The sequence below is a fragment of the Dipodomys merriami genome, unplaced genomic scaffold (genome assembly GCF_024711535.1).
Source record: "Dipodomys merriami isolate MVZ:Mamm:240054 unplaced genomic scaffold, mDipMer1.0.p SCAF_45, whole genome shotgun sequence".
NCBI lineage: Eukaryota > Metazoa > Chordata > Mammalia > Rodentia > Heteromyidae > Dipodomys > Dipodomys merriami.
The window spans coordinates 4,178,199-4,204,001 of record NW_027206013.1 but is presented as its reverse complement, the minus strand read 5'-3'; the positions used below and the strand labels follow the sequence as shown (position 1 = coordinate 4,204,001).

Here is a 25,803-nt window from a genome sequence, read left to right as displayed (position 1 = left end):
AGTTTCATAAATAGTTTAGGAACACAAACCACTCAGGCTCATACACGATGGACAAGGGGAAAGATGAGTAAATAGGTGTTAATACAGAAAGGGCTGGGCTCTGGTAGCTCACACCTATAATTCTAGCTACCCAGGAGGCTTGAGATCTGAAGATCACAGTGTGGGAACAGCCAGGGCAGGAAAGTCTGTGAGACTCTTTTTTTTTTTTTTTTTTTTTTGGGTCCGGTCATGGGGCCTGAACTCTGGGCCTGGGCGCTGTCCCTCAGCTCTTCAGCTCAAGGCTAGCGCTCTACCACTTGAGCCACAGCACCAATTCCAGCTTTTTTCTTTTTGCTTATGTGGTGCTGAGGAATCGAACCCAGGGCCTCGAGCATGCAAGGCAAGCGCTCTACCACTGAGCCACCTTCCCAGCCCCCTGTGAGACTCTTATCTCCAATAATCCACCAAAAAGCCAAAAGTGGAGCTGTGGCTCAAGTGGTGAACCTTAGCCTTCAACAGAGAAGCTCAAGGACAGTGTCCAGGCCCTGAGTTCAAGCCGCCACCACCACCCTTTCCCCCCGACCACCAAAAGAAAAGCATATCTGCATATACACACTTAGTGCCTGCCTAAGTAAGGAGATAGAAAGACACGTGAGGGATTGAACTCAGGGCCTCATCCAGGCAAGCACTGTCCCACTTGACCCATGCCTCTAACTTCTAATTTCTTTTTCATTTTTTTTTTTGAGACATAGTCTTCCATGTGGCCCTGGATAGCCTCAAACTTTAGATCTTGGGGATCCAGGGGGGGTCCGGTCGTGGGGCCCGAACTCTGGGCCTGGGCGTTGTCCCTCAGCTCTTCAGCTCAAGGCTAGCGCTCTACCACTTGAGCCACAGCGCCACTTCCGGCTTTTTTCTTTTTGCTTATGTGGTGCTGAGGAATCGAACCCAGGGCCTCGAGCATGCAAGGCAAGCGCTCTACCACTGAGCCACCTTCCCAGCCCTCTTAACAATTTTTTTTTACTGTTTATTTTAACTTTATTTTATCTGATACCAAAAGAGAAGAAATTATATCAATATAAGACTACCATTTCAGAGAGAACTTTTCTTCCTCTAATATTTTTTTATTGTGAAAATACTGTACAGAGGAGTTACAATTACATGGGCAAGATAATGAGTACATTTCTTATCATCTTCCTCTAATATTTTTAAGGTAGGTTTTCTTAGAGGTATAATCTCAATAATCAGTCAAGCAATATAAAAATCACTAGCTATTATTTATCACCTAAATTAGATTTAGGAATGTTCAAACTTTGTTATCAAAGCCTTAGTTTTCAAGCTCATCAGTTTCTCTCTCTAAATACTACACATTTACACATTTACAGTTTATTGGTTTTTTTTATGAAAGTGTTTCCTTTTTTTCTTTTTTTTTGGTCTGTTGTGGGGCCTGAACTCTGGCCTGGGCACGGTTCCTCAACTCTTCAGCTCAAGGTTAGCATTCTACCACTGGAGCCACAGCACCACTTCTGGCTTTTTCTGCTTATGTGGTGCTGAGGAATTGAACCCAGGGTTTCATGCATGCAAGGCAAGCACTCTACCACTGAGCCACCTTCCCAGCCCAAGTGTTTCCATTTTTATCTGCAAGGTCATTAAAACTAATCATACTGACTACAGTAACTGAAGTAATTGTCTCCAATATTCATGTACACTGCACAGACAGCTAGCAAAGGCTCAAATGCTCTAACAGAATTCTATTACTATACAGTTCCACTTCTCACCACCATTCCCAGCCCTGCCTTTACAAAGTAAACTCTACCAAGCAGGTGCAGTGGTACAGTCCTCTATTCCACCAGCTATTGGGGAGGCTGATGCAGAAAGATCACTTAAGCCCAGAGGGTTTGAAGCCAGCCTGGGCTACAGGTAACACCCTTTATCTCAAAAAAATTTTAAATGTCAAAAAAAACCAAGGTAAAAAAATCTAAGAATGTAATGACTTTTGATGATGTTATCCTGGTACCTAGAGCAATACATGGCAAATCTGTTGAGCATAATGAATGGTACTATGCAATACTACTATAAAGCCATTTAATTCAGGAAATTAAAAGTGACAATTTAATGAAAAGAGTGTTAAGTGAAGAAAACAAGGAATTTTCAAGTGGTAAAGTATATACTTAATTGGCAAGCATAACACCCTGAGCTTAATCGCCTAGCACAGGAAAAATAAATCCACTGTTTAAATTTTTCCCAAAATCTCACCCATTGAAAAAGGGAAATTTTGCATAGAAAGAGAGAAGAAGAATGGGACAGCTGAGCTGGGCGCTGGTGGCTCACGCCTGTAATCCTAGCTACTCAGGAGGCTGAGATCTGAGGATCGCGGTTCAAAGCCAGCCCAGGCAGGAAAAGACCGTGAGACTCCTATCTCCAATAAACCACCAGAAAACCGGAAGTGGCACGGTAGCTCAAGTGGTAGAGCGCTCGCCTTGAGCTGAGGGACAGCGCCCAGGCCCAGAGTTCAAGCCCCACGACCGACAAAAAAAAAAAAAAAAAAGAATGGGACAGCTTTATTTTTAATAAGTATTCCTTGACACATCTTAATAATCTTGTGAGCAGGAAGGCACTGACTCCTAAGTTTAACCATAGCCTTTTTTTTCTTTTGTGTTACTTCAGTTATTCAGGAAAAAAAAGAGTATAATAATGGACCTTTTCAAAGAATAATATTTTTACCTTCTTAATTTTCCCTAGGTACATGCATACATAATAGTCAAAATCTTAATCTCTTAAACCTCTACTATCCAAACACATCAAACTTAGAGGAGAAAAATATAAGGTGTACAAGAGGCAAAGGGAAGCAATCTGTACCAAATGCACATTGTCCCCAGAGCAGGGGAAAAAAAGATGAACGTGACTTGGTTTCTGGATCATAAAACAAACATTGGAGACGTGTTCTCCTCCTGGAGAACATACAAATTTAAATTAGATAATTAAATGAACTTTGAAAGCAGGGGTAATCTACTAGGAATTGTCTCCTAGCAGGCACATGGGCAAGAGTAAGTGGAATGAGGGGAGGGACTAAGGAGTTCTCTTCCTCTACGACAATGAGCTCCTAAACACTGCACTAACACCCAGCAGATTTAACAACTTCCTATCAAGCCACAGCTATACGCTGCCACCATGTCACCATCCAAATCTATGACAATGAGCTCCTAAACACTGCACTAACACCCAGCAGATTTAACAACTTCCCATCAAGCCACAGCTATACGCTGCCACCATGTCACCATCCAATAAAAGTTAGTAGACAAAACAGTATACCAAATGCTAGATGTACAAATCTACTGGACTAGAGAATCCTTATAGGCAAGGTAAAAATAGCTGCTGAGTTTTAACAGTAGCTGAAGTTAAAAAGAAGCCATTCCTAGGAATGTGATTTAGTGGTAGAGTGCTAGCCTAACATGCATGAAGCCGTGGGTTGGATTCCTCAGTACCATACGAACAGAAAAAGCCAGAAGTAGCACTATGGAAAGTGGTAGAGTGCTAGCCTTGAGCAAAAGAAGTCCAGGGACAATGCCCAGGCCCTGAGTTCAAGCCCCAGGACTGGCCAAAAAAACAAAACATGCCAGCAGAGGGAGACAAAGTGATTTCAAGGAACTGAAATCGAATTTCAATACTGGTTCCCACTTCAATGAAGTATCTCAACAGAAGTGAAGGAAAGATGAGAGTTTAGGACAAAGGTCAATGAAGGAGCAGTCCAAATACCAAACTAAAAGAGGCCTTACTTATGTTAACACGGTGGGAGAAATTAAAGTGTAAAAGACTTATTGGAAATGCATAAGTATAAGAAAACCTCTAGATTTAGCCAGCAAGAAAACTATAACAAAGACGTGGTAAAAGCTCCAGGAAAACATTGCTAAATGGTCTGTACTCAGTCTAGTGCAAGTGGCTCATGCTTATAATCCTGGTTACTCAGGAGAACTGAGGTTCAGAGACAGCCCAGGCAAAAGTGTGCAAAATTCCATTTCAACCAATAAAAATGGAGTGTAGCCAGGATGGCAGTGGCTTGTTCCTTTCAATCCTAGCTACCCTCAGGCTAAGATCTGAGAATCACAGTTCAAAGGCAACCTGGGCAGATAAACCTGAAAACTCTCCAATTAATCAACAAAAAGTGGAAGTGTGTCTCAAATGATATGAACCTACGTTATGGGGAAAAAAAGCTGAGGGAGAGGAAAATGCTGAAAGAGAGCCTGAGGCCCAGAGGTCAAGCCTCAGTTTAAAAATAAAAAAGAGGGCCTGGGAAGGTGGCTCAGTGGTAGAGCGCTTGCCTTGCATGCCTGAGGCCCTGGCACCACATAAGCAAAAAGAAAAAAGCCGGAAGTGGCGCTGTGGCTCAAGTGGTAAAGCGCTAGCCTTGAGCTGAAGAGCTGAGGGACAGCGCCCAGGCCCAGAGTTCAGGCCCCATGACTGGATCCAAAAATAAAAAGTGAGCCGGGCACTGGTGTCTGAGCTAGTACTCTACCACTTGAGCCATGGCTCCATTTCTGGTTTTTTGGTGGCGAGATAAGAGTCTCACAGACTTTCCTGCTCTGCTGGCTTTTTCTGTTTTTTGTTTGTTTTGTTTTTGGTCAGTCATGGGGCTTAAACTCTGGGCTTGGGCACTATCCCTCAGCTCTTCAGCTCAAGGCAAGCGATCTACTGCTTGATCCACAACACCACTTCTGGTTTTCTAGTGGTTTATTGGAGATAAGAGTCTCACAGACTTTCCTGCCCGGGCTGGCTTCAAACCAAGATCCTCAGATCTCAGCCTCCTTAGTAGCTAGGATTACACGCATGAGCCACCAACACCCGGCTGCCCTGCTGGCTTTGAACTGATCTCAGCATCCTGAGTAGCTACAATTAAGGGAAGAGCCACTGGCACCTGGCTACATTATTCATTTTCTCTCAAGACTTTTTTTAGTAATACTGGAGTTTAAACTCAAGAGCCTTGAGAATCTAGGCAAATGATCTACTAGAGCCATACCTCCAGCCCCAACATACTTTCAAACATAATTTTTAATACATTTTTGATCCATTATAAGTTATGCTTCTAAGTCTCATTTGAGGTAAGAGCACAGTAGACCACCATAAATTTTATAGGTTTCACAGACACAAAAAATACCTGTTATATTCATAGCCATGCCTTCCCCTCTTTTTGTGTGTGTACGTATATTGAACTGAGGGTCTGCTTACTGTTAAAATTCAAGCAGAGCTCAAGCTTGGATTTCCTACTCTCTTGCTTGGCACTCAGCATTCTATCCTTGAACCCAGCATTTTGCTGGCTAATTAGAGATGGAATCTCATTGACTTTTCTGTTTGGGCTGGGTTCAAACCTCAATCCTCTAGACCTAAGCCTTCTGAACAGCTAGGATTGCAGGCATGAGCCACCAGCTCTAGCTTGTTTTGTTTTTGAAGAGTCTCACTATGTAGCTCCGACTGGCCTTGAATTTGCAATCCTCCTGTCTCTTTAGGAATTAGAAGCATGAGCTACAATGACCAGCTAACAACTCCCCCATTTTTTTTTTTTTTTTTGTCGGTTGTGGGGGCTGAACTCTGGGCCTGGGCACTGTCCCTCAGCACTTCAGTTCAAGGCTAGTGCCCTGCCACTTGAGCCACAGCACCACTTCCGGTTTTTTCTGCTTATGTGGTGCTGAGGAATCAAACCCAGGGCCTCACGCATGTGAGGTAAGCACTCTACCACTGAGCCAATTTCCCAGCCCATCCCCCAAATTTTTAAGCCTAAAATTTTTTGTGTGGTGCTAGAAATTGAACCCAGGGGCTCATACATCCCAAGACTAGTTTCTTGATTGTCATGTTTTTTTCAGAGCAAAAAACTGAAGCCACAGTGTTAAAGGATTTCTGAGCTGATAGAGAACCCCATCACAATTCTTTACACTAAAGCTAGTCTATTCAGTACTGACAATTCCAACTATTAGGAATTTTCTGGCCTAGATTTATTTTGTTGGCACATGCACTTACCAAAGAAAGGAAGAAACCTTAATGTTTTATATCCAATAAGAAAGACTGAAGAGGTGACATTGTCCAAAAAGAAATCTACTCTTTACCTGAGTTATATAACTGTATCCCCTCTGTACATCACCTTTATAATAACAAAAAAAAAACAATTTTTTAAGAATGAACTGAATAGGATCATCTTTACTACTAGGCAAATTTAATACATTGTTTATAGATCATAACCACAAAATACACTCATATTTACTCTCAAAAATAATCTAAACTGGGGCTGGGAAGGTGGCTTAGAAGTAGAGTGCTTGCCTTCCATGCATGAGGCCCCGGGTTTGCCGGAAGTGGCTCTGTGACTAGCACTAGCCTTGAGCTGAAGAGCTGAGGGACAGTACCCAGGCCCAGAATTCAGGCCCCATGACTAACAAATCATCATCATCATCATCATCATCATCATCATCATCATCATCATCTAAACTGACAGCTGGGACCAGTGGCTCACACCTGTAATCCTAGCTACTCAAGAGGCGGAGATCTGAGGATCGTGGTTCAAAGCCAGCCCAGGCAGGAAAGTCTGTGAGACTCTAATCTCCAATAAACCATCAAAAAATAAAAAAATAAAAACAAAAAAACAGAAGTGGCCCTGTGGCTGAAGTGGTAGAGCACTAGCCTTGGGCTAAAGAGCTGAAGGACTGCACCCAGGCCCACAGTTCAAAGCCCCAGGACCGACCAAAAAAAAAAAAAAAAAAAAAAATGAAACTGGATGCCAGTGGCTCATACCTGAAATCCTAGCTACTCAGGAGGCTGAGATCCACAGGATTTTGGCTATAGGTCAAAGTAAGCAGAAGTAGCTGTGAGACTCCATCTCCAACATGATAGCAAAAAGCAAGACTAGAAATGTGACTCAAGAGTGACAGCAGTGAGAACAAGTTGAGACAATCTGAGGTCCTGAATTCAAACTCCAGTACTGCCAACAGTAGCAATACTGTCACCAACATCGTCTATATTTGAGTCTTGGAAAATTAAAGATGAGCACTCAGGCCTGATTTGATGAGGTAGAATAGGCTGGGAGGAAAGCAAGGTTTGAATTTGATCAGGAAGAGCTCTCAAGCTGAGTAGCCCTTTCTCTCAGGACACAGATACTTTATTAACTTGGAGATTAATCATTTGTATTTGGGAGCAGCAGAACCAGGGACCAATTGCCTGCCAAGAGTTTTAGAAATCAATTATTTCTCTCCAGTCTGCATCCTAGCATGGTAGAAAGCCCCTTATACTGTCCATCCACAGTAATCCTCCCATTTTTTTCTTCCAATTCTGGGAGAGCTGACCAGTGTTAGCGAGTTCAGCATGCAAACGAAAGTTTGAGTAAAGCAGAGAAAGTCAGATAAGGTGATGTTAATGAAATGAACCCTAAGGCATGTATTCAAATGATTTTTATTTGCTTTAAAGCGATTGTTTATGACACATTCATAAGATCATTTCTTTTGTACTTAGTAAGTCCCTTCCCCATTGTATAACCACTGCTTTCACTGTATTTCATGTCGGTATAATTTGTGGAGGGGAAGGGGAAAAACAATTCGTTTAAATATGGATACAGGTGGACCCATTGCAAAAATGCAATGTACAAGTTGTTATGTCCAACACGAACTTTACAACTTTGGTTTGTGATTGGTGGGGGGTATGGGAGCGGGGAGGACTGTGGGGGAGGGCAGGAGGAGGATGGAAAAAGATAGGAAGGGGAAAAAAAGGAGGACGTTACAATACTTTATAAAAAATGTACTCATTATTTTGCACATGTAATTGTAACCCCTCCGTACATTGTTTTCACAAAAAAAAAGAACAAATAAATAAATAAATTTAAAAACAAGAAAAAAAAGAAATCAATTATTTCTATTCCATTGTCATCTTCCATTTCACCTTCAAATCTATGGCATTCAGGAGGCAAATGAAAAGCATTATAAAAAATTACTCAAAAGGGCTGGAAGGTAGCTCAGTGGTAGAGCACTTGCCTTGCATGCCTGAGGCCCTGGGTTCGATTCCTCAGCACCACATAAGCAAAAAGAAAAAAGCCAGAAGTGGCACTGTGGCTCAAGTGGTAGAGCGCTAGCCTTGAGCTGAAGAGCTGAGGGACAGCACCCAGGCCCAGAGTTCAGGCCCCACGACCGGACCCAAAAAAAAAAAAAAAAAAATTACTCAAAAGTCAGGCGGACCACTTCTAATGTCCTCTGACGTTAATGCTCAGTGACTTGACATTCAACACGATTTCACCCTGACAGATTAGAAATGTTATGCTAGAGACTCAGTGACCATTGAGAAGAACTGGCTCCATGGGTATAAAGTCCCTTATCCTAATGAATTATCTCATCAAGAATGGGTCAAAGAAAGTTATTCAGTATCTCAGAGAGGGCTTCTATTATCTTCAAATGCTAAAAGATTTTCAATACATAGATGAATCTGGGAAAGACTGAAGATATTATTTATATATGGGAGAAATTTAAGCAAGTGGTCACAGTGCTGTTAGATGAACAACTGCTGTATAACAAAAGGGAAGTGACTTATCAGACTGCATAGTGTACTTCCTATTCCCTGACATTTCCTAAAAGATTACTGACCTCAGGAAACTCACCCCACAGCAGGTGCTCTGTCCCCACGCCAGAAATTCTTACCTCAGAGAAAAAGAATGAGGGACTGGGAAGGTGGCTCAGTGGTAGAGCGCTTGCCTTGCATGCCTGAGGCCCTGGGTTCGATTCCTCAGCACCACATAAGCAGAAAAAAAAAAGCCGGAAGTGGCACTATGGCTCAAGTGGTAGAGCACTAGCCTTGAGCTGAAGAGCTGAGGGACAGCACCCAGGCCCAGAGTTCAGGCCCCACGACCGGACCCAAAAAAGAAAAAAAAAAAAGAAAGAAAGAAAAAGAATGAGCTTCTTAACACTACAAGGGCTACATAGTAAAAGTAAGTATAATGACCATATAATGCCTAAAAAGCAATAGATTTTCAGAACAATTAAAAATATAAGGTATTAGATTTTAGTATCAAGTTATCAGTACCATTTTAGTTTTACTATTGTGGTATTAAACTTCATACTGTAGAGAACAAAGACGAAAAAGAATATTCAGTAGAAAACTTTATGTACATACATATGGAGGGGTTGTTTGCTCTTTTTAAAGGGGGTGGCTAAGTTCTTGCCTACCATGTGCAAAATACTGGGCTTCCTCTCAACACCAAAAATAGTAATAAAATAAAACAGAATCCTGAGCAGCAGCAGTCTCAGAAATATTCTAATAGAATAAATCAGCAAAATAATAAATTCTACGTTCTCTTTATTTCTAAGTATCACAGTAAGATAACCCATCCTGAATTTGCTATTTATAATAACCATAATCCACCTTTTAATCTCATCACCTCTTTTCATAATAAATACTTATAACTTTAAAAAAAATAAGATCTTGCAGAAGCTGGGAATTGGTAGCATGAAGCCCTTGGTTCAATTCCTCAGTGCCACATAAACAGAAAAAGCAGGAAGTGGTGCTGTGGCTCAAGTAAGTGGAAGAGTGCTAGCCTTGAGCAAAAAAGCAGTTCAGGGACAGTGCCCACGTCCTGAACTCAAGTCCCAAGACTAGCAAAAAAAAAAAAAAGACCTTAATATATTGCTTAGGCTGAACTGAACACCCATGCTGCATACTTATTTTAACACCAAGAAACTAGGACTTTTTTAAGAAACGACAATTCTTTGAGTAAATTTAACATTAAAAAAAAAAACAGCAACTCTAGGGCTGGGATGTAGCTCAGTGGCAAAGCGCTTGCCTAGCAAGTGCAACGTCCTGGGTTCAATCCCCAGTTCCAAAAAAGAAAAGACAAAAAAAAAAAAAAATACAGTTAAAAAAAAAAAAACCAAACAGGGCTGGGAAGGTGGCTCAGTGGTACAGTGCTTGCCTTGCATGCCTGAGGCGCTGGGTTCAATTTCTCAGTACCACATAAGCAGAAAAAAAAAGCCAGAAGTGGCGCTGTGGCTCAAGTGGTAGAGTGCTAGCCTTGAGCTGAAGAGCTGAGGGACAGTGCCTAGGCCCAGAGTTCAGACCCCACAACCGAACAAAAAAAAAAAAAAAAAAAAACCCAAACAAAAAAACAACAACTCTAAACCCTATCTTTTGTTTTTCTTATTACATTAAGACCCATTTAACTCTCCATTTGAAAGGCTTGATCCCCCAAGTATATGAGATTCATTCTTACTTACTTCATAATGTAGCTTGCCCAAATCCCATCTTTTAGGAGGGACTACAGTGTTATGGAACTGGTGAGAAGCCCCAGGTTGAGTTTGAAGTGTGGCTCAAGTGGTAGAGCAGCAAGTGCAAGTCCCATTACTAACGAGAGAAAAGACCCAATTCACCTTTCTACATTATATAGAAAAGGACCCTTTAAATGTTTTTTTTTTTTTTTTTTTAAAAAGCCACCTGAGGCTCCTTTGTCCTCTGAACAAGGAAATGAAGGGCCAAAAAATAAAGCTGACTTGTCCAAAGCCATAAAGCCAAAAGAATTTGTCACCATTCTTCTACTGAAGACATACTGTTTGCAAAATACTTTCAAGTTAGCCATGTGACTTCAATATGTAGTGATTATACAGTAAGGCTTATACATTAAGAAAACCCACCCCAATAGTAATTTTGAACCTACACGATACCATCACCTGAGTCATGTGATCAAATATACTGTTTCAAGTCAGCTATTAAGAGAACCTTCTGCTTGAAAGGTATCCATGCCCAAATAACACACTACAGGTACTAAAAGTTCAAGTCTGAAATAGGAATTCTGAAAACAAACTTTCACCTTACCTACAACTACTGTAATTATTCCCTACCCACCAACCTTCTGTACTTGACACTCAAGCTATTTGGACTGTTATCAAGGTACACAGTGATAAAGATTTTTCTATGATACAGCTACCACTTTTTTACTGAAAAATGAACACAAGGCAATTCCAGCATACCTGGGGTATACATAGGCAACCATTACAAAGCATGCAGCTGGTATCTAAAATTGTGATGCCTTAACACTGCTTTGTGGAAGGCTAGCTGGGCAAGCAAGCAAGTTTGAGGTCTTGAGTATAAGTCCCCATACTGGCAAAAGGAAAAAGATTGCTTTGTGCCCACTAACTAAATCAAAGGGAAAAAGATTTTATGGATAACAAATTACTGAATCAGTTATTTCTTTTTTTTTTTTTTTTTGTCAGTTGTGGGACTTGAACTCTGGGCCTGGGGCTGTCCCTCAGCTCTTCAGCTCAAGATGAGCGCTCTACCGCTTAAGCCTCAGAGTCACTTCCGATTTTCTAGTGGTTTATGGGAGATAAGAGTCACACGCAGTTTCCTGCCTGGGCTGGCTTTGAACGGTGATCCTCAGATCTCAGTCTCCTCAGTAGCTAGTATTATAGGCGTTAGCCACCAGCTCCAGGCTGAATCAGTTTTTTCTTTATAGAAAAATTTTAGCGGGGCGCCGATGGCTCACACCTGTAATCCTAACTACTCAGGAGGCTGAGGATCACAGTTCAAAGCCAGCCCAGGCAGGAAAGTCCCTGAGACTCTTTTTTTTTTTTTAATATGTTTTTCATTGTAAAAATACTGTACAGAGGGGTTACAGTTACATGAGTAAGCTAATGAGTACATTTCCTATGGAGCATGGTTACCACCTCCTTTCCATCCCTTCCCTCCCCACCTCCCTAACTCCCCCCCCCAAGTTGTAAAGTTCATTTTCAACATAGTGTCTCATACATCTCATTGTTACAATGGGTCAACCTGTATCCTTATTTTAGCATTTTGTTATTTCCCTTCCCCTCCCCAAATTAGAAAACTGTATAAACAGAATGCAGGGCACCAACATCAAATACAGTCAACACAGGAGTTATACCATGGGAGAACATACAAGAGAAACAAAAAAAATCACATAGTACATTTTAAATACATTAAAAACAATGGCAAGAAAGAAAAAAAATGCCCTTGTGTCCCTATCTTGGGGTCCATTTCACCTAACATCATCTAATATGATCATACGTACATAGCCCTGAGACTCCTATCTCCAATTAATCACCAGAAAACCAGAAGTGGCACTGTGTTCAACTGGAAGAACATTGACCTTGAGCTGAAGAACTGACAGACAGCTCCTGGGCCCAGAGTTCAAGTCCTATGACCAACAAAAAAGGGGAAAAAAAATTTCAGATCAATACATTTTCACTACATACTTTTTCTATACTGATTGTGTGTGTGTGCGCTGTTAATGTGGTTTGAACTTATGACCCCTTGCTCTCCACTTGCTCATGCCTCCAGCATTTTACTGGTCAATTAAAGATGGAATCTGACAGAACTTTTTCTGTGTGAGCTGATTTCAAACCCAGATTCAGTGACTCCTGAGTAGCTAGGATTCCAGGTGTGAGCCACTGGCACTTGGCTAGTTTAGGTGTTAGCCTTTGGAGACGTACATACGTGTGTGTGTGTGTGTGTGTGTGTGTGTGTTGGAACTAGGGCTTGACCTCAAGAGCTTAGCACTGTCCCTGTTTTGTGTTCAAGGCTACTGCTCTACCATGGCTGAGACGTGTGTGTGTGTGTGTGTGTGTGTGTGTGTGTGTGTGTGTGTGTGTGTGTGTGTGTGTGTGTGTGTGTGTGTGTGTGTGTGTGTGTGTGTGTGTGTGTGTGTGTGTGTGAGTGAGTGTTGGAACTAGGGCTTGACCTCAAGAGCTTAGCACTGTCCCTGTTTTGTGTTCAAGGCTACTGCTCTACCATGGCTGAGACGTACGTGTGTATGTGTGTGTGTGTGTGTGTGTGTGTGTGTGTGTGTGTGTGTGCCTTTGGAGACGTGCGTGTGTGTGTGTGTGCGTGTGTGTGTGTGTTGGAACTAGGGCTTGACCTCAAGAGCTTAGCACTGTCCCTGAGCTTTTGTGTTCAAGGCTACTGCTCTACCATGGCTGAGATGTACGTGTGTATGTGAGTGTGTCTGTGTCTGTGTGTGTGTTGGAACTGTGGCTTGACCTCAAGAGCTTAGCACTGTCCCTGAGCTTTTGTGTTCAAGGCTACTGCTCTACCATGGCTGTTTCATTTAGTTATTTAGTTATTTATTTTATGACAGACATGGGGCTTTAACTGGGGAGGGGGGGGGGGTATCAGGGAGACTGGGCATGTCCCTGAGCTCTTTTTGCTCAAGGTTAGCACTCTTCCACTTTCAGCAGTAGAGCAACTTCCAGTTTTCTGGTGGGTAACTGTAGATAAGAGTCTCATGGGCTTTCCTGTCCAGGCTGGCTTTGAACTGTGATCCTTACATCTGAGCCTCCTAAGTAGCTAGGATTGATTATAGGCATGAGATACCAGAGCCCAGCTTGGTAGGTCTTTTGGTGCTGAGGACTGAACCAAGGGGCTCACACATGCTGGGTAAGCACTCTACCACTGAACTACATCCCCAACCCTACCTTGTTTTAATTAAGGAAAATTACAGCTAAAGAGGATTGGTTCCAGAGTCTACACAGATAAATAAAATCTATGGATCTTCAAGTCTTTTAGAGAAAATGGTGAAATATTTGATTGTATGTTGCATAACATACTGCATATAAGCTATGAAAATAGATATTCCAGTATTTTAAAACATCTCTAGATTTTTTTTTTTTTTTTGGTCGGTCGTGGGGCTTGACCTCTGGGCTTGGGCATTATCCCTCAGCTCTTCAACTCAGGGCAAGCACTCTACCACCTGAGCCACAATGCCATTTCCGGTTTTCTGACTGTTTTATTGGAGATAAGAGTCTCACAGACTTTCCTACCCAGGCTGGCTTTGAACAACGATCCTCAGATCTCAGCCTCCTGAGTAGCTAGGATTACAGACGAGAGCCACTGGCACCCTGCCTAGATTTCTTTTACTACCTAAATACAACGAAAATGCTATGTAGATAGTGTTATACTGTATTTAGGAAATAGTGACAAAATGTGTACATGTTCAGCACACCATTCTTTTCAATTTTTCTTTGTTTAAAGACAAATCTAGCCAGGCTCCGGTGGCTCACACTTGTAATACTAGCTACTATTAAAGGTCTAAGAATCAAAGTTCGAAGTCAGACAGGCAGGAAAATGACAGACACCCCCCCCCAAATCTGGTTAGACTTTACAATTGGGGGTAGGAGGTGGTACAGTCTTGATTTATTGCCAGGATAACCTTTTTGCAATTTTTTTTGAGAGGTGGTCTTGCTTTGTATCCAGGTGAACTCCAACGCAAGATCCTCCTGCTTCACCTCCCAAGTTTAGTGAAAGAAAAAAAAACACGAAAAATCCCTGCTTCTTCCAACATTAAAGGTTCTAGCATCAGTCTCAACTAAAACATTATCAATAGCCTGATTGTTTGCACAACAAAATCTGTATCAATTGGGCCAGTGAATTTACTGGAATTCTTCCAGGCCCCTCCTTACTTGAAGAGGAATTATCAAGGGCATCAACAATTCCAGGTTTCCAGCCCTGGATATATAAAGGCAATTGTTTTATCTGTCAACAGACTAAACCGATCTGGAAACGGATTTCTTTCCTATTTATCTCCAGGGCAAGTGCCAAAGAAAGGACTATAACCATTCAGCTAAAAAGCAGGTTCCTGGAAAGACAAGATTTCTTCAGCAATACCCTGGATTATTCATGTTCAATCTGATGCAATTCTCCAGGTCTCAAGAATTAAAAGACACCTCCTGCTTCGGGCCGCCCCGGCCCCAACGGAGAGGGGCATGGCCCCAGCAGAAGGAGCGGCCGCAGCAGGCTGGGTCCGCCGCTCTCAGCCCCGATCCACCGGCCGGGTCTTCGGGACCCCAGAGCGACGCTGTCCCCGCCCGGGACAAGGTACTAGGGGCCGGGGTGATGGCCCCAATCTCTCCCTGAGCCCAAGGAAAGAAAAGACCCAGGGTTGCACTTCAACCTCTCAGCGGGGAGATCGGGTACTCGAGACCGGTGGGCCCCAACACCCGCCAGGACGCGAGGGGGGTCCAGCCCGGCACGCTGCCGACCGGCCCCGGAGCCGGGGAACGAGACGGCGCAAGCGCGGGACGGCCACGGCGGGGCCCTATTAGGGGGACGGCGCAGGCGCGGGGCCCGCTAGGGTCTGCGGGGCCTCCCGGGCCTGGCTGCGGGGGCGACGCGGAGGAGATAAAATGACCCGCCGGCGCAGGTTGAAGGGACCCGGCCTGGTTCTTACCGCGCGGCACCGCCTCGCTCTCACGCTGGCTTAGAGTAGGGGCCGGGCGGCAAGCTCGCTCGGTGGCGCAGCCCAGATCCGTTGAGTCCAGCCTCAGGGTAGCAGCCAACCCCGCGGCGCCGCTTGCCAGGCCCGCCCTGCCTCCTTTTAGACTCCGCCCTCTTCTCCGCCCCTCTCAGGCGCCACCACCCCCTACGCAGGCGCCGTATTGGTCCCGTCCACGTCCTGCCACTGCGCAGGCGTCCACCGCTCCGCCCACTCCCCGCGCCACCTCCCCTCTTTACCGGACTGCGCAGGCGCCAAACTACAAGAGCCTTTTGTAGGTTCTTGTGATTGCCTCTTGTATTTACAAGTTCTGACAGTAGATATACTGTCGGTGTCCTTGTTAAGTTAAATCTTTATTGGAAAAAAATCTTTTCAAAATTCCCTAACCGTTTTTTATTTCATTTTTCCTATGTATCTCTGAGTGTATTTCTAATGAATGAATTCAGAAAGCAGCAACCATTTCAACCCAATCCCTATACATGCAACTGATTATTGCACTTAATATAAACAGATACCCAATAAACAAGCTCTTTTTCTTCCTTTTTTTTTTTTTAACCAAAATAGCCAGCTGGGTGAGGATGGCTCACACCTGTAATCCTAGCTATTCAAGAGGCTGAAATCTGCGGACACAGCTAAAAGCATGTGAGACTCATCTCCAGTTAACCATCAAAAAGCCAAAAGTGTAACTGACTCAAGTGGTAGAGCAGCGCCAGCCCTGAGCAAAAAGGGAAAAAAAAGGCTAAAGGACACCACCTAGGCTCTGAGTTCAACCTGCAGTATACAATCTACATTAGGACTAAGGACTAAGATCATGGCACTCACAGCCACAGCCTGGGTTGAAATCTTATTAGCAATCCTTGCATCCCACTATTCTGTACTTATAAATTGTAGTGATCAAGTGGAATGAGCACATGCAGAGGCTGTAGCCCAATGCCAGCACCCTGAAGATGTCTAGTGAGTGCACCTGGGCATTAATTCTCCATCTATACTGGAATTTCTAATTCAAAAACCACTCAACATATGCTACATCATTTTGATCTTCATACTAACTTTGAAAATTTGAGGTTCAAAGAGATTATTTCACTTTCTAAAGACCACTCAGACCAGGAGCCAGTGGCTGACTCCTAGCTACTCAAGGGGGGCTGAGATCAAAGGATTAAGGTTTGAAGCCAGGCTAAGCAGGACAGTTCATGAAATTCTTATCTCCAATAAACTACTCAAAAAGAGCCAGAAGTGGTACTGTGGCAATAGAAGCTCAAGCACAGCATCCAGGCCCAGAGTTCAAGCCCCAGGACTGGCAAAAAAAAAAAAAAAAAAAGGAAAGAAAGAAAGGAAGAAAGAGAGAGAGAGAAAAAGAGGGAGGGAGGGAGGGAGGGAGGAAGGGAGGAAAGAAAGAAAGACCACTCAGCTAGCAAATGTCATATCCAGAATAATATTATCCCAACCACTTGACATCATTTCACTTCCTGTCAAGCTGTGACAGCTATTTAAATATATAATTTTTTGGCTAGGCACTAGTGGCTCTCACCTGTAATCCTAGCTATTCAGGAGGCTGAGATCTGAGGATTGCAGTTCCGAGGTAGCCCCGCAGGAAAGTCCATGAGAATCTTATCTTCAATTAGCCACCAGAAAACTGGACATGGGGCTGTGGCTTGAGCAAAAAAGCTCAGGGACTGTGCTCAGGCCCAGAGTTCAAGACCCACGACCAACAAAGAAAAAATACAATTCAGGACCTTATGCTGGTTATGCAGGAGCTCTACCAATTGAACCACACCTACCACCCCTTTTTCTATTGGTTATTTTTTTTCGGTCATGGGGCTTGAACTCTGGGCCTGGGCGCTGTCCCTCAGTTCTTCAGCTCAAAGCTAGCGCTCTACCACTTGAGCCACAGCACCACTTCCAGTTTTCTGGTGGTTAATTGAAGAGTCTCAAGGACTTTCCTACCTGGGCTGGCTTTGAACCGCCATCCGGTACTTAGATCTCAGCCTCCTGAGTATCTAGGATTACTCCCAGCTATTGGTTATTTTTGAGATAGGTTTTCACTTTATGCCTGCGATAGCCTGGATTACTATCATACTTATGCTTCACTGTGTCACTGGAGATGACAGGTATGCACCACTGTGCCCAGCTATTGGTTGAACTTTCTTACAGTCTATCCTCAAACCATGATCCTCCCTCTCCACCTTCCAAGTAGCTAGTATTTCAGACTTGACCCACCACACTATCTTAAAAGATACCTATTATGTTGGGATGTACAAAATAATAGTTCATCAAACAGTGAAAGCAGGAAAATAAATTTAGGGCTGGGGGGAGGTATAATTCAGTTATCTATTACTTGCCTAGCATTTTGTGTGTGTGTGTGTGTGTTTTGTTTTTGTTTTGTTTTGTTTTTTGGTCAGTCCTGGGGCCTGAACTCTGGGCCTGGGCACTGTCCCTCAGCTCTTCAGCTCAAGACTAGCACTCTACCACTCAAGCCAGGGTGACACTTCTGGCTTTTTCTGCTTACATGGTACTGAGGTATCAAACCCAGGGCTTCATACATGCAAGGCAAGCACTCTACCACTGAGCCACCTTCCCAGCCCCTTGCCTAGCATTCTTTTTTTTTGGGGGGGAGGGGTGTCTAGTCGTGGGGCCTGAACTCTGGGTCTGGGCACTGTCCCTCAGCTTTTCAGCTCATGGCTAGTGCTCTACCACTTGAGCAACAGTGCCACTTCCGGCTTTTTTCTTTTTTGCTTATGTGGTGCTGAGGAATCGAACCCAGGGCCTCATGCATGCAAAGCAAGAGCTCTACCACTGAGCCACCTTCCCAGCCCTTGCCTAGCATTCTTAATACCCAGGGTTCAGTCACCAGCAACACATAACACACAACACAGACACACATGCACATCCATACACACAAATTTTTTTGGGGGGGGGGTCCAGTTGTGGGGCCTGAACTCTGGGCCTGGGCGCTGTCCCTCAGCTCTTCAGCTCTTCAGCACTCTACCACCTGAGCCACAGCACCATTTCTGGCTTTTTTTTTCTGCTCATGTGGTGCTGAGGAATCGAACCCAGGGCCTCATGCATGCAAGGCAAGCACTCTACCACTGAGCTACCTTCCCAGCCTCCTCATACACACAAATTTTTTAGGGCCAGACATTTGGTTCAAATCTATAATGCCCCACCACTCAGGATCTCAGTCCAAGGCTGGCCTGAGCAAAAAGTACAAGACTTTCCTGAAAAAATAAAACTAAGAAGAAAAAAGACTGGGATTTGGTTCAAACAGTAGAGTGCTTGCCTAGCAAAAACATGATTCTGCGGGGCACTGGTGGCTCACACCTATAATCCTAGCTACTGAGGAAGCTGCGATCTGAGGATTGCAGATCAAAGCCAGCCCAGGCAGGAAAGTCCATGAGACTCTTATCTCCAATAAACCACCAGAAAACTGGAAATGGTGTTGTGACTCAAGTGGTAGAGCACTTGCCTTGAACTGACGTGCTAAGGGACAGTGCCCAAGCCCAGAATTCAAGCCCCATAACAGACAAAAAAAAAAGAAAGAACATGGTCCTGAGTTCAATCACCAGTTACTCAGCAATTTCCCTATACCCCTATCCTGCAGGCCCTGATTTTTAACATTAAATGGAAACCTATAGTATTGCATTTGTCTCCTAGAGCTGTTGTAATAAATCATAACCTAGTGTCTTAACCAGAATGCCAGGTGCCAGGGGTTCATTACCTGTAATCCTAGCTACTCCAGGGGCTGAGTCCACAACTCAGGGCCTCCTCTGTAGGTTTTATGGGAGATTCTACTCATTGCCTCATCTAACACTGGCATCTGCCTGCATTCCTTGTAAATTCCTTTCTTTGTAGCTACTTCACTCCAATTTTTGCTCCTGTCTTCACAAAACCCTACATCAGATTTTTTGTTTGTATATGTATGTTTGTGTGTATATGTAATTTTTTCCCATCTCTTTTTTTTTTTTTTTTGAGTCTGGGTCTTAACTATTTAGCCCAAGCTGGCCTTAAATTACAATTCTTTTTTTCTTAGTCTCTGAAGTATTGGGATTACAGGTGTGTACCACTATGCTCCATTCCCCTAGATTCTGATAAATACACGTATGATAGCATTTAGAGCTCACTTAAAATAATCTGCCATCACAAGTTCCTCAATTTATCACATCTGCAGAGACATTTTCTTTCCAAATAAGGCAACATTTACAGATTTCAGGAATTAGGATGTAATATCTTTGGAGGTCACTACACAGCCTGCTAGAAATACAGATTATATTCCTTTGTGTCTGTCTTCGGTGTGTAAAATTAATATTTTGGTTGCTATGCAACCTTCCATTATATGAATGTATCAACCATTGTCTATTCATTTCCCATTGATGAAAAATTGGGTTGGCTCTAATTATGAGGTATTGTTGTAAGGAAAATTAGAATGAGCAAAAAAGGATCTTGGTATTTCTGTTTTTGTTTTGTTTAATGCCAATACTGAGTCTTGAACTCTGGGCCCTGTGCTCTTACTTAGTTTTTTTCCCCCCAATCAAGCCTGGCATTTTAAAAACTTGAGCCATACCTCCACTTTGTTTTTGCTGATTAATTGAGATAAAGGTCTCTATGATTTGTCTGCCCAGGCTAGCTTTGAACTTTGATTCTTAGATCTCAGCCTTCTGAGTAGCTAGGGTTACAAGCATAAGACATCAGTACCCAGATAATCCTGGTATTTAGTAGAAAGCTACATTAGAGTTGGCCCTTCTAGGTTATCTGGTTTTGAATCTGTGCAAGAGTGGGCTTTCAAGTTCTTTTAGCACTCTGAAAATTATAGAAAATAGTTAACAATGTAAATGATTCTTACCTAAAAATGGCTCTCCCCAACAGAAAAGCCAGCTCTGTCTTAATCTGCAAGTTCATTTCAAGATTTTTAGACTCTAAGTGTGTCTGATTATTGAGCTCCTCTAAACAGATAGTAATATCTTAACAGTTTCCTCATTTAATTAACAAGTGATCTCTTTGACATATGCTTATATTTGTACAAGAGACATGGTTTTACTTTCTGAAAATTACCCTTAAAGCTAAGTGAAAATCTATGGTAGAATACTACATGCTTAGCATACCTGAGCCCTTGGGTTCAATTCTCAACACAGAGAAGGAGAGTGAGTGAGAGAAAAGGAGGGGAGGAGGAGATAAAGATGTGAAATGAAATTAAAAATTCACCCTAAGAAGTAACACTGTGGCTCAAAGTGGTAGAGCACTAGCCTTAAGCAAAAGAGCTCTAGATCCCAGACCCTGACACCTGACGAGAGAGAGAGAGAGAGAGAGAGAGAGAGAGAGAGAGGGCACCAGTGTCTCATGCCTTTAATCCTAGCTATTCAGGTGGCTGAGATCTGAGGATCGAGGTTCAAAGCCAGCCTCGGCAGGGAAGTCCGTGAGACCTTTATCTCCAACTAACCACCAGGAAACCAGATGTGGCACTGTAGATCAAGTGGTACAGATCTCATCTTGAGCTGAAGAGCTGAGGGACAGCACCCAGGCCCAGAGTTCAAGCCCCATGACCACCACCACCAACAACAACAAAAATTCACCCTAGTATTAAAAATTAAGTATGATTCCCACCAGTAATCCCAAGTACTCAGGTGGCTGAGATGGGTAAAATGTTAGTTTAAGGACAACCAGGCTAAAAGTTAGCAAAACCCCATATCAATCAATAACTCAGATGTGGTGGTATGCATTTGAGTACAGAGGAGGAGTATATAAGAAGGAGGATCTCAGCCTGAGGGTGGCCCCTAGAAAAAAGACTCTATCAAAAAAAAAAATAGCTAACGCAAAAAAGGGCTGGGGCATGGTTCAAGTGGTAGAGCATCTGCCTAGCAAGCCTTAGGGCCCTGAGTTCAAGCCCCAAAATTAAAAATAAGTTCCTGTGGCTGGGGTTTAGTGCATCCCTAGCATGGGCAAGGCCCTGGATTTGATCCCAGTACCATAAAAATTTTTAAATATAACATTCTTTTTTTTTTTTTTTTTTTTTTTTTGTCGGTCGTGGGGCTTGAACTCTGGGCCTGGGCGTTGTCCCTCAGCTCTTCAGCTCAAGGCGAGCGCTCTACCACTTGAGCTACAGCGCCACTTCCGGTTTTCTGGTGGTTTATTGGAGATAGGAGTCTCAGGGTCTTTCTTGCCCGGGCTGGCTTTGAACCGCGATCCTCAGATCTCAGCCTCCTGAGTAGCTAGGATTACAGGCGTGAGCCACCAGCGCCCGGCTTAATATAACATTCTTATGAACATTCTTGTACATAAGAGTGTCTTTTGTTTTTGTTTTGGCCAAGGCCTTGTATATTCTAGATAATACGCTACCACTGAGCTATATTCCACAGCCCAGCTAACTGTTTATGATGAACAAAAACCCTAAAATATATTTTCTATTGACATTCTAAAACAAAAGAGACATTTTCTTTTCTTATAGGTATTTGAACTCGGCCTCATACTAGTTCAGCTCGCTGGCTGGGCTGGCCCTCTACCACCTGAGCCACATATCCTCAAGCCCTAATTTTTGTTGCTGATTTTGGAGATGGAATCTTACAGACTTTTCTGCCAAGACTAGCCTCACACTATGACCCTCTAGATCTCAGACTCCTGAATAGTCAGAACTGCAGGCTAATAGGCACATGGCCAGAAAGAGCCATTTTTCAGCCAAAAATAGCTTACTGAGCAAGCATTTCCTTAGCAGTTACCAAGTGCTGGGAATGAAGGGCCAGAGCCTCTAGACAGGGAAGGAAGCAGCCACAGATGGTTTCCCAAATCCACAGCCTCTAAGAGGCTTTTGCTCTGAAGCAGAAGCCTTATCTGGTTTAACATCATATGGAAATGCTGCTAGCACATTCTAGAGAGGTCAGAGGGATTTTTGGAGGTGGGTTTCCACAAGGAGAAGGTATATTACATTAGGGGCAAGGGACTCTAAGAGAAAGAACAAGAGGGCACAAGTTGATACTGGTGGCTCACACCTGTCATTCTAGCTGAGATCTGAGGATTCCTATTTGAAGCAAGGAAAGTTCATGAGCTATCTCCAATGAATCAACAATCAGTCATAGGTGGAGTTGTGGCTCAAGTGGTAGAGCACTAGCCTTGAGTGAAAAAGCCAAAGGAGAAAACCTTAGCCCTGAGGCCAAGTACCAGTACCAGCACAAAAAGAAAAAAGGGAGAGGGAGAAGGAAGGAAGGAAGGAAGGAAGGAAGGAAGGAAGGAAGGAAGGAAGGAAGGAAGGAAGGAAGGAAGGAAGGAAGGAAGGAAGGAGCGAGCTAAAGAACTTGGCCTGCAGCCCTACCAGTTTCTTTTTGGTTATTTTTCTTTTTATTGTAAAAATAGTGTACAGTGGGGCTGGGAAGGTGGCTCAGTGGTAGAGCGCTTCCCTTGCATGCCTGAAGCCCTGGGTTCGATTCCTCAGCACCACATAAGAAAAAAGCCGGAAGTGGCGCTGTGGCTCTAGTGGTAGAGTGCTAGCCTTGAGCTGAAGAGCTGAGGGACAGCACTCAGGCCCAGAGTTCAGACCCCATGACCGGACCCAAAAAAAAATATAGTACAGAGGGGTTACAGTTACATGAGCAAGGTAATGAGTACATTTCCTATCAAGCATTGTTGCCTCCTCCTTTGTTTTTCCCCTACTATCCCTTCCTTCCCCTTTGTAGTTACTTTTCAAACAAGGTCTTGTCTTTTTTTCCTCAGGCTGGCCACATCCAGCTTTTTCTGTTTAGGTAGTAGTGAGGACTCAAACCCAGGGCTTCAAGCATGTTAGGCAAGCACTCTACTATTAAGCTACATTCCCAGCCCCTTTGAGACTCTTATTTCCACTAAACTACTGAAAAATTCATAAATGGAGCTGTGACTCAGTGGTAGAGCACTAGCCTGGAGCAAACGGTGACCAAGCCCTGAATTCAAGTCCTAGGACACTTCTCTCTGTCTCTGTCTCTGTCTCTGTCTCTCTGTGTCTCTCTGTGTCTCTGTCTCTCTCTGTGTCTCTATGTCTCTGTCTCTCTTTTTGTGTCTCTCTGTCTCTCTCTCTGTCTGTCTCTCTCTTCCGTTCTTTCTCCCTCGCTCAGCTTTGTGAACCATCCCTCAAAGTCCATTGAGTTTCTTGGGTCCAGCTGTCTCCATCTGCACCACAGCTGGATGAGCCAGAACGAGTGGGGGGGCTGCAGGCCAAGTTTCTATTGAAAAACAACTGTTAGCAAGTGATCAGCTCTGAGTGCTGGGACATCAGGTTTAGGATGCTTGGCATGCTTCCTTTGGAACCAGCCATGCTGTAAGTCCTGGGAAATGTGCAACTGTCAGCCAAACAAGGAGGTGTCTGCAAGCAGAGATGAGCTGTTTGCCTCTTACAACCAAACCCACTCACCCCCATGTACCTGATGATCATGGCTGGAAACTAGAGAAGCTCTGTGGGACGTCCAGCTGCTTGCAGACTACCCAGAGGATACACAGAAGGGAAAGTGACTCAGTCAGCAAATCTGCCTTCTTTCATGGTCAAAAAAGACCAGAGATTGTCAGGTTACCTCAAGAAAACCTAAATATACCCCCTAGCTTCACTTAATGATCACTCATACTGGAGGTCACACACAAATATTACTGTGTGTGTGACCTCATATTGGGCCACACAACCCATTATTAGTTGGATAATAATGGATTATCCAACTGGGTAATACATTATTAGTTTCCTATTAGCTTTGCTGTAGAGAACGCCTGTGCATGTAGGTTGTTTTAACAGTAGGGTATTTTCTCAGGGTCCTGAAGGGCACTTTTAGCTGCAACAGTACTAGGTTAAGCACCTAGAATCCTACCGCACTCTCATGCTCATAGCACCAGGAGGGTCTGCAGCTTGAGCTCTACCCTGGGATCTGAGCATCTGAGTTCTTGAGGCAAAATGACAATTGGCTATTAACCCATTACAGCAAACCAGTAAAGACTGGCTTTTCCCTTTGTTCCCAGAGCAGCCCGGCTGGCAAACTGAAGTTCCATTAATGCCTTATATGTATTCCTTGTGTCCTTGGCTAGGTCTCTATTGCCTATGTGCCCACTGATCTTGTCATGCCTGTGGAATGAAGCTTCCATGCAGACTCCCAAAAAGATAGGCAGAGAGACCTTCTGGATCACTGAACATTTAGAGGGTGGCTGAGCCAAAAGGGAGATATGAAAGTTCCAAACCTGCACCCCACCCATTTGCCTATGTATACGTCCCATCTGGCTGTTCCTGAGTTTTATCCTGTGGGGTTGGTGTGTGTGTGTGTGTGTGTGTGTGTGTGTGTGTGTGTGTGTGTGTGTGTGTGTGTGTGTGTGTGTGTGTGTGTGTGTGTGTGTGTGTGTGTGTGTGTGTGTGTGTGTGTGTGTGTGTGTGCCTATAGTACAATTTGAATTCAGGGATTCATGTTCTTGCTTAACTTTTCTTGCTCTAGTGGTACTCTACCAATTTTAACCATATCTCCACTGCAGGCATTTTGTTAGTTAAAGAGAGATAAGAGCCTTGGATTTTCCTGGCACCAGTGGCTCACACTTGTAATCTTAGCTGCTACTCAGGAGGCTGAGATCTGAGGCTCCTGGTTTAAGGCCAACCCTGGCAGGAAAGTCTATGAGATCCTTCTCTCCAATTAACAACCAAAAAGCTGGAAGTGGAGCTGTGGATCGAATGGTAGAGCACTAGCTTTGAGCACAAAAGCTCAGGGATAGTGCCCAGACCCCGAGTTCAAGCCCCAGGCCTGGGAAAAATAGTCTTAGATTTGTCTGCCTGGGTAGCCTTTAAACTGGGATCCTCAGATCTCAGCCTCCTGAGTAGCTAAGAGTATAGGCATGAGCCACCAGTGCTGGGGTTGTTGATTCTTTCTCTTGTTTTTTTCTTTGTGGTATAATGGTGTGAAACCCATGCATGTTATAAAGTGCTCTACTACTGAGCTATCCACCACAAAACTCTCTTTCATGCTTTCTAATAGCTAGAGTTTGAAGAAAGCTGACTATGTTTGGGGGGACAAGGTGATGGGATTCCAAGCAGAGGAGGAAGAAGGTGTAAAGCCGGGTGCCAGTGGCTCACGCCTGTAATCCTAGCTACTCAGGAAGCTGAGATCTGAGGATCATGGTTCAAAGCCAGCCCTGGCAGGAAAGACCATGAGACTCCTATCTCCAATAAACCCCCAGAAAACCGGAAATGGCGCTGTAGTTCAAGTGGTAGAGCGCTCACCTTGAGCTGAAGAGCTGAGGGACAGTGCCCAGGCCCAGAGTTCAGGCCCCAAGACCAACAAAAAGAAAAAGAAAAAGAAGGTGTAGACTCAAAAGTGTGCAGGTGAGGATAAGCAAGGAGAAAGCAAAAGGCACGCTCCACTTTTGTGAGGGATGGTGGCGGTGGCAGACAGCTTCAGCTCAGGGCCAGAGCACTGGATGGGTTAAGTAAGCACTTTGCTCACTCAAGTACTTTTTGCCTCCCTATCAAGTTTGGGGGTGACTCCTCTATCTGTCTCCTTGGACCCTACCCCTGAAGCCTCTGTCCTGAGATGGGATAGTGGAAGTTTGTCCAGAAAAGGACTGAATTTGTAAGTGGGAGCAGAGTTGGGATTGTTTCATTTTCTTTTTCTTCTTTT

At 43.8% G+C, this 25,803-nt stretch overlaps 1 protein-coding gene across 4 annotated transcripts in view; it reads right to left on the bottom strand.

Moving 5' to 3' along the window:
* The window catches only part of Specc1l (sperm antigen with calponin homology and coiled-coil domains 1 like), a 148,134-nt gene extending 132,817 nt beyond the window's left edge, over positions 1-15,317 (bottom strand). Inside the window, exons 1-2 of one of the 4 annotated variants that reach the window (XM_069994421.1) lie at positions 15,170-15,283; positions 12,095-12,142 (exon numbers count right to left, since the gene is read on the bottom strand). Coding sequence is in view for 1 of the 4 variants with exons in the window: in XM_069994419.1 (XP_069850520.1) it covers positions 10,206-10,210 (5 nt within the window). In the remaining 3 variants the exon portion in view is untranslated. Of the gene's footprint in view, positions 1-10,205; positions 10,832-12,016; positions 12,036-12,094; positions 12,143-15,169 lie in introns of those variants that run through there. The other 3 variants (XM_069994420.1, XM_069994422.1, XM_069994419.1) reach the window with 3 other exon arrangements.
* Positions 15,318-25,803: the final 10,486 nt, after the last annotated feature.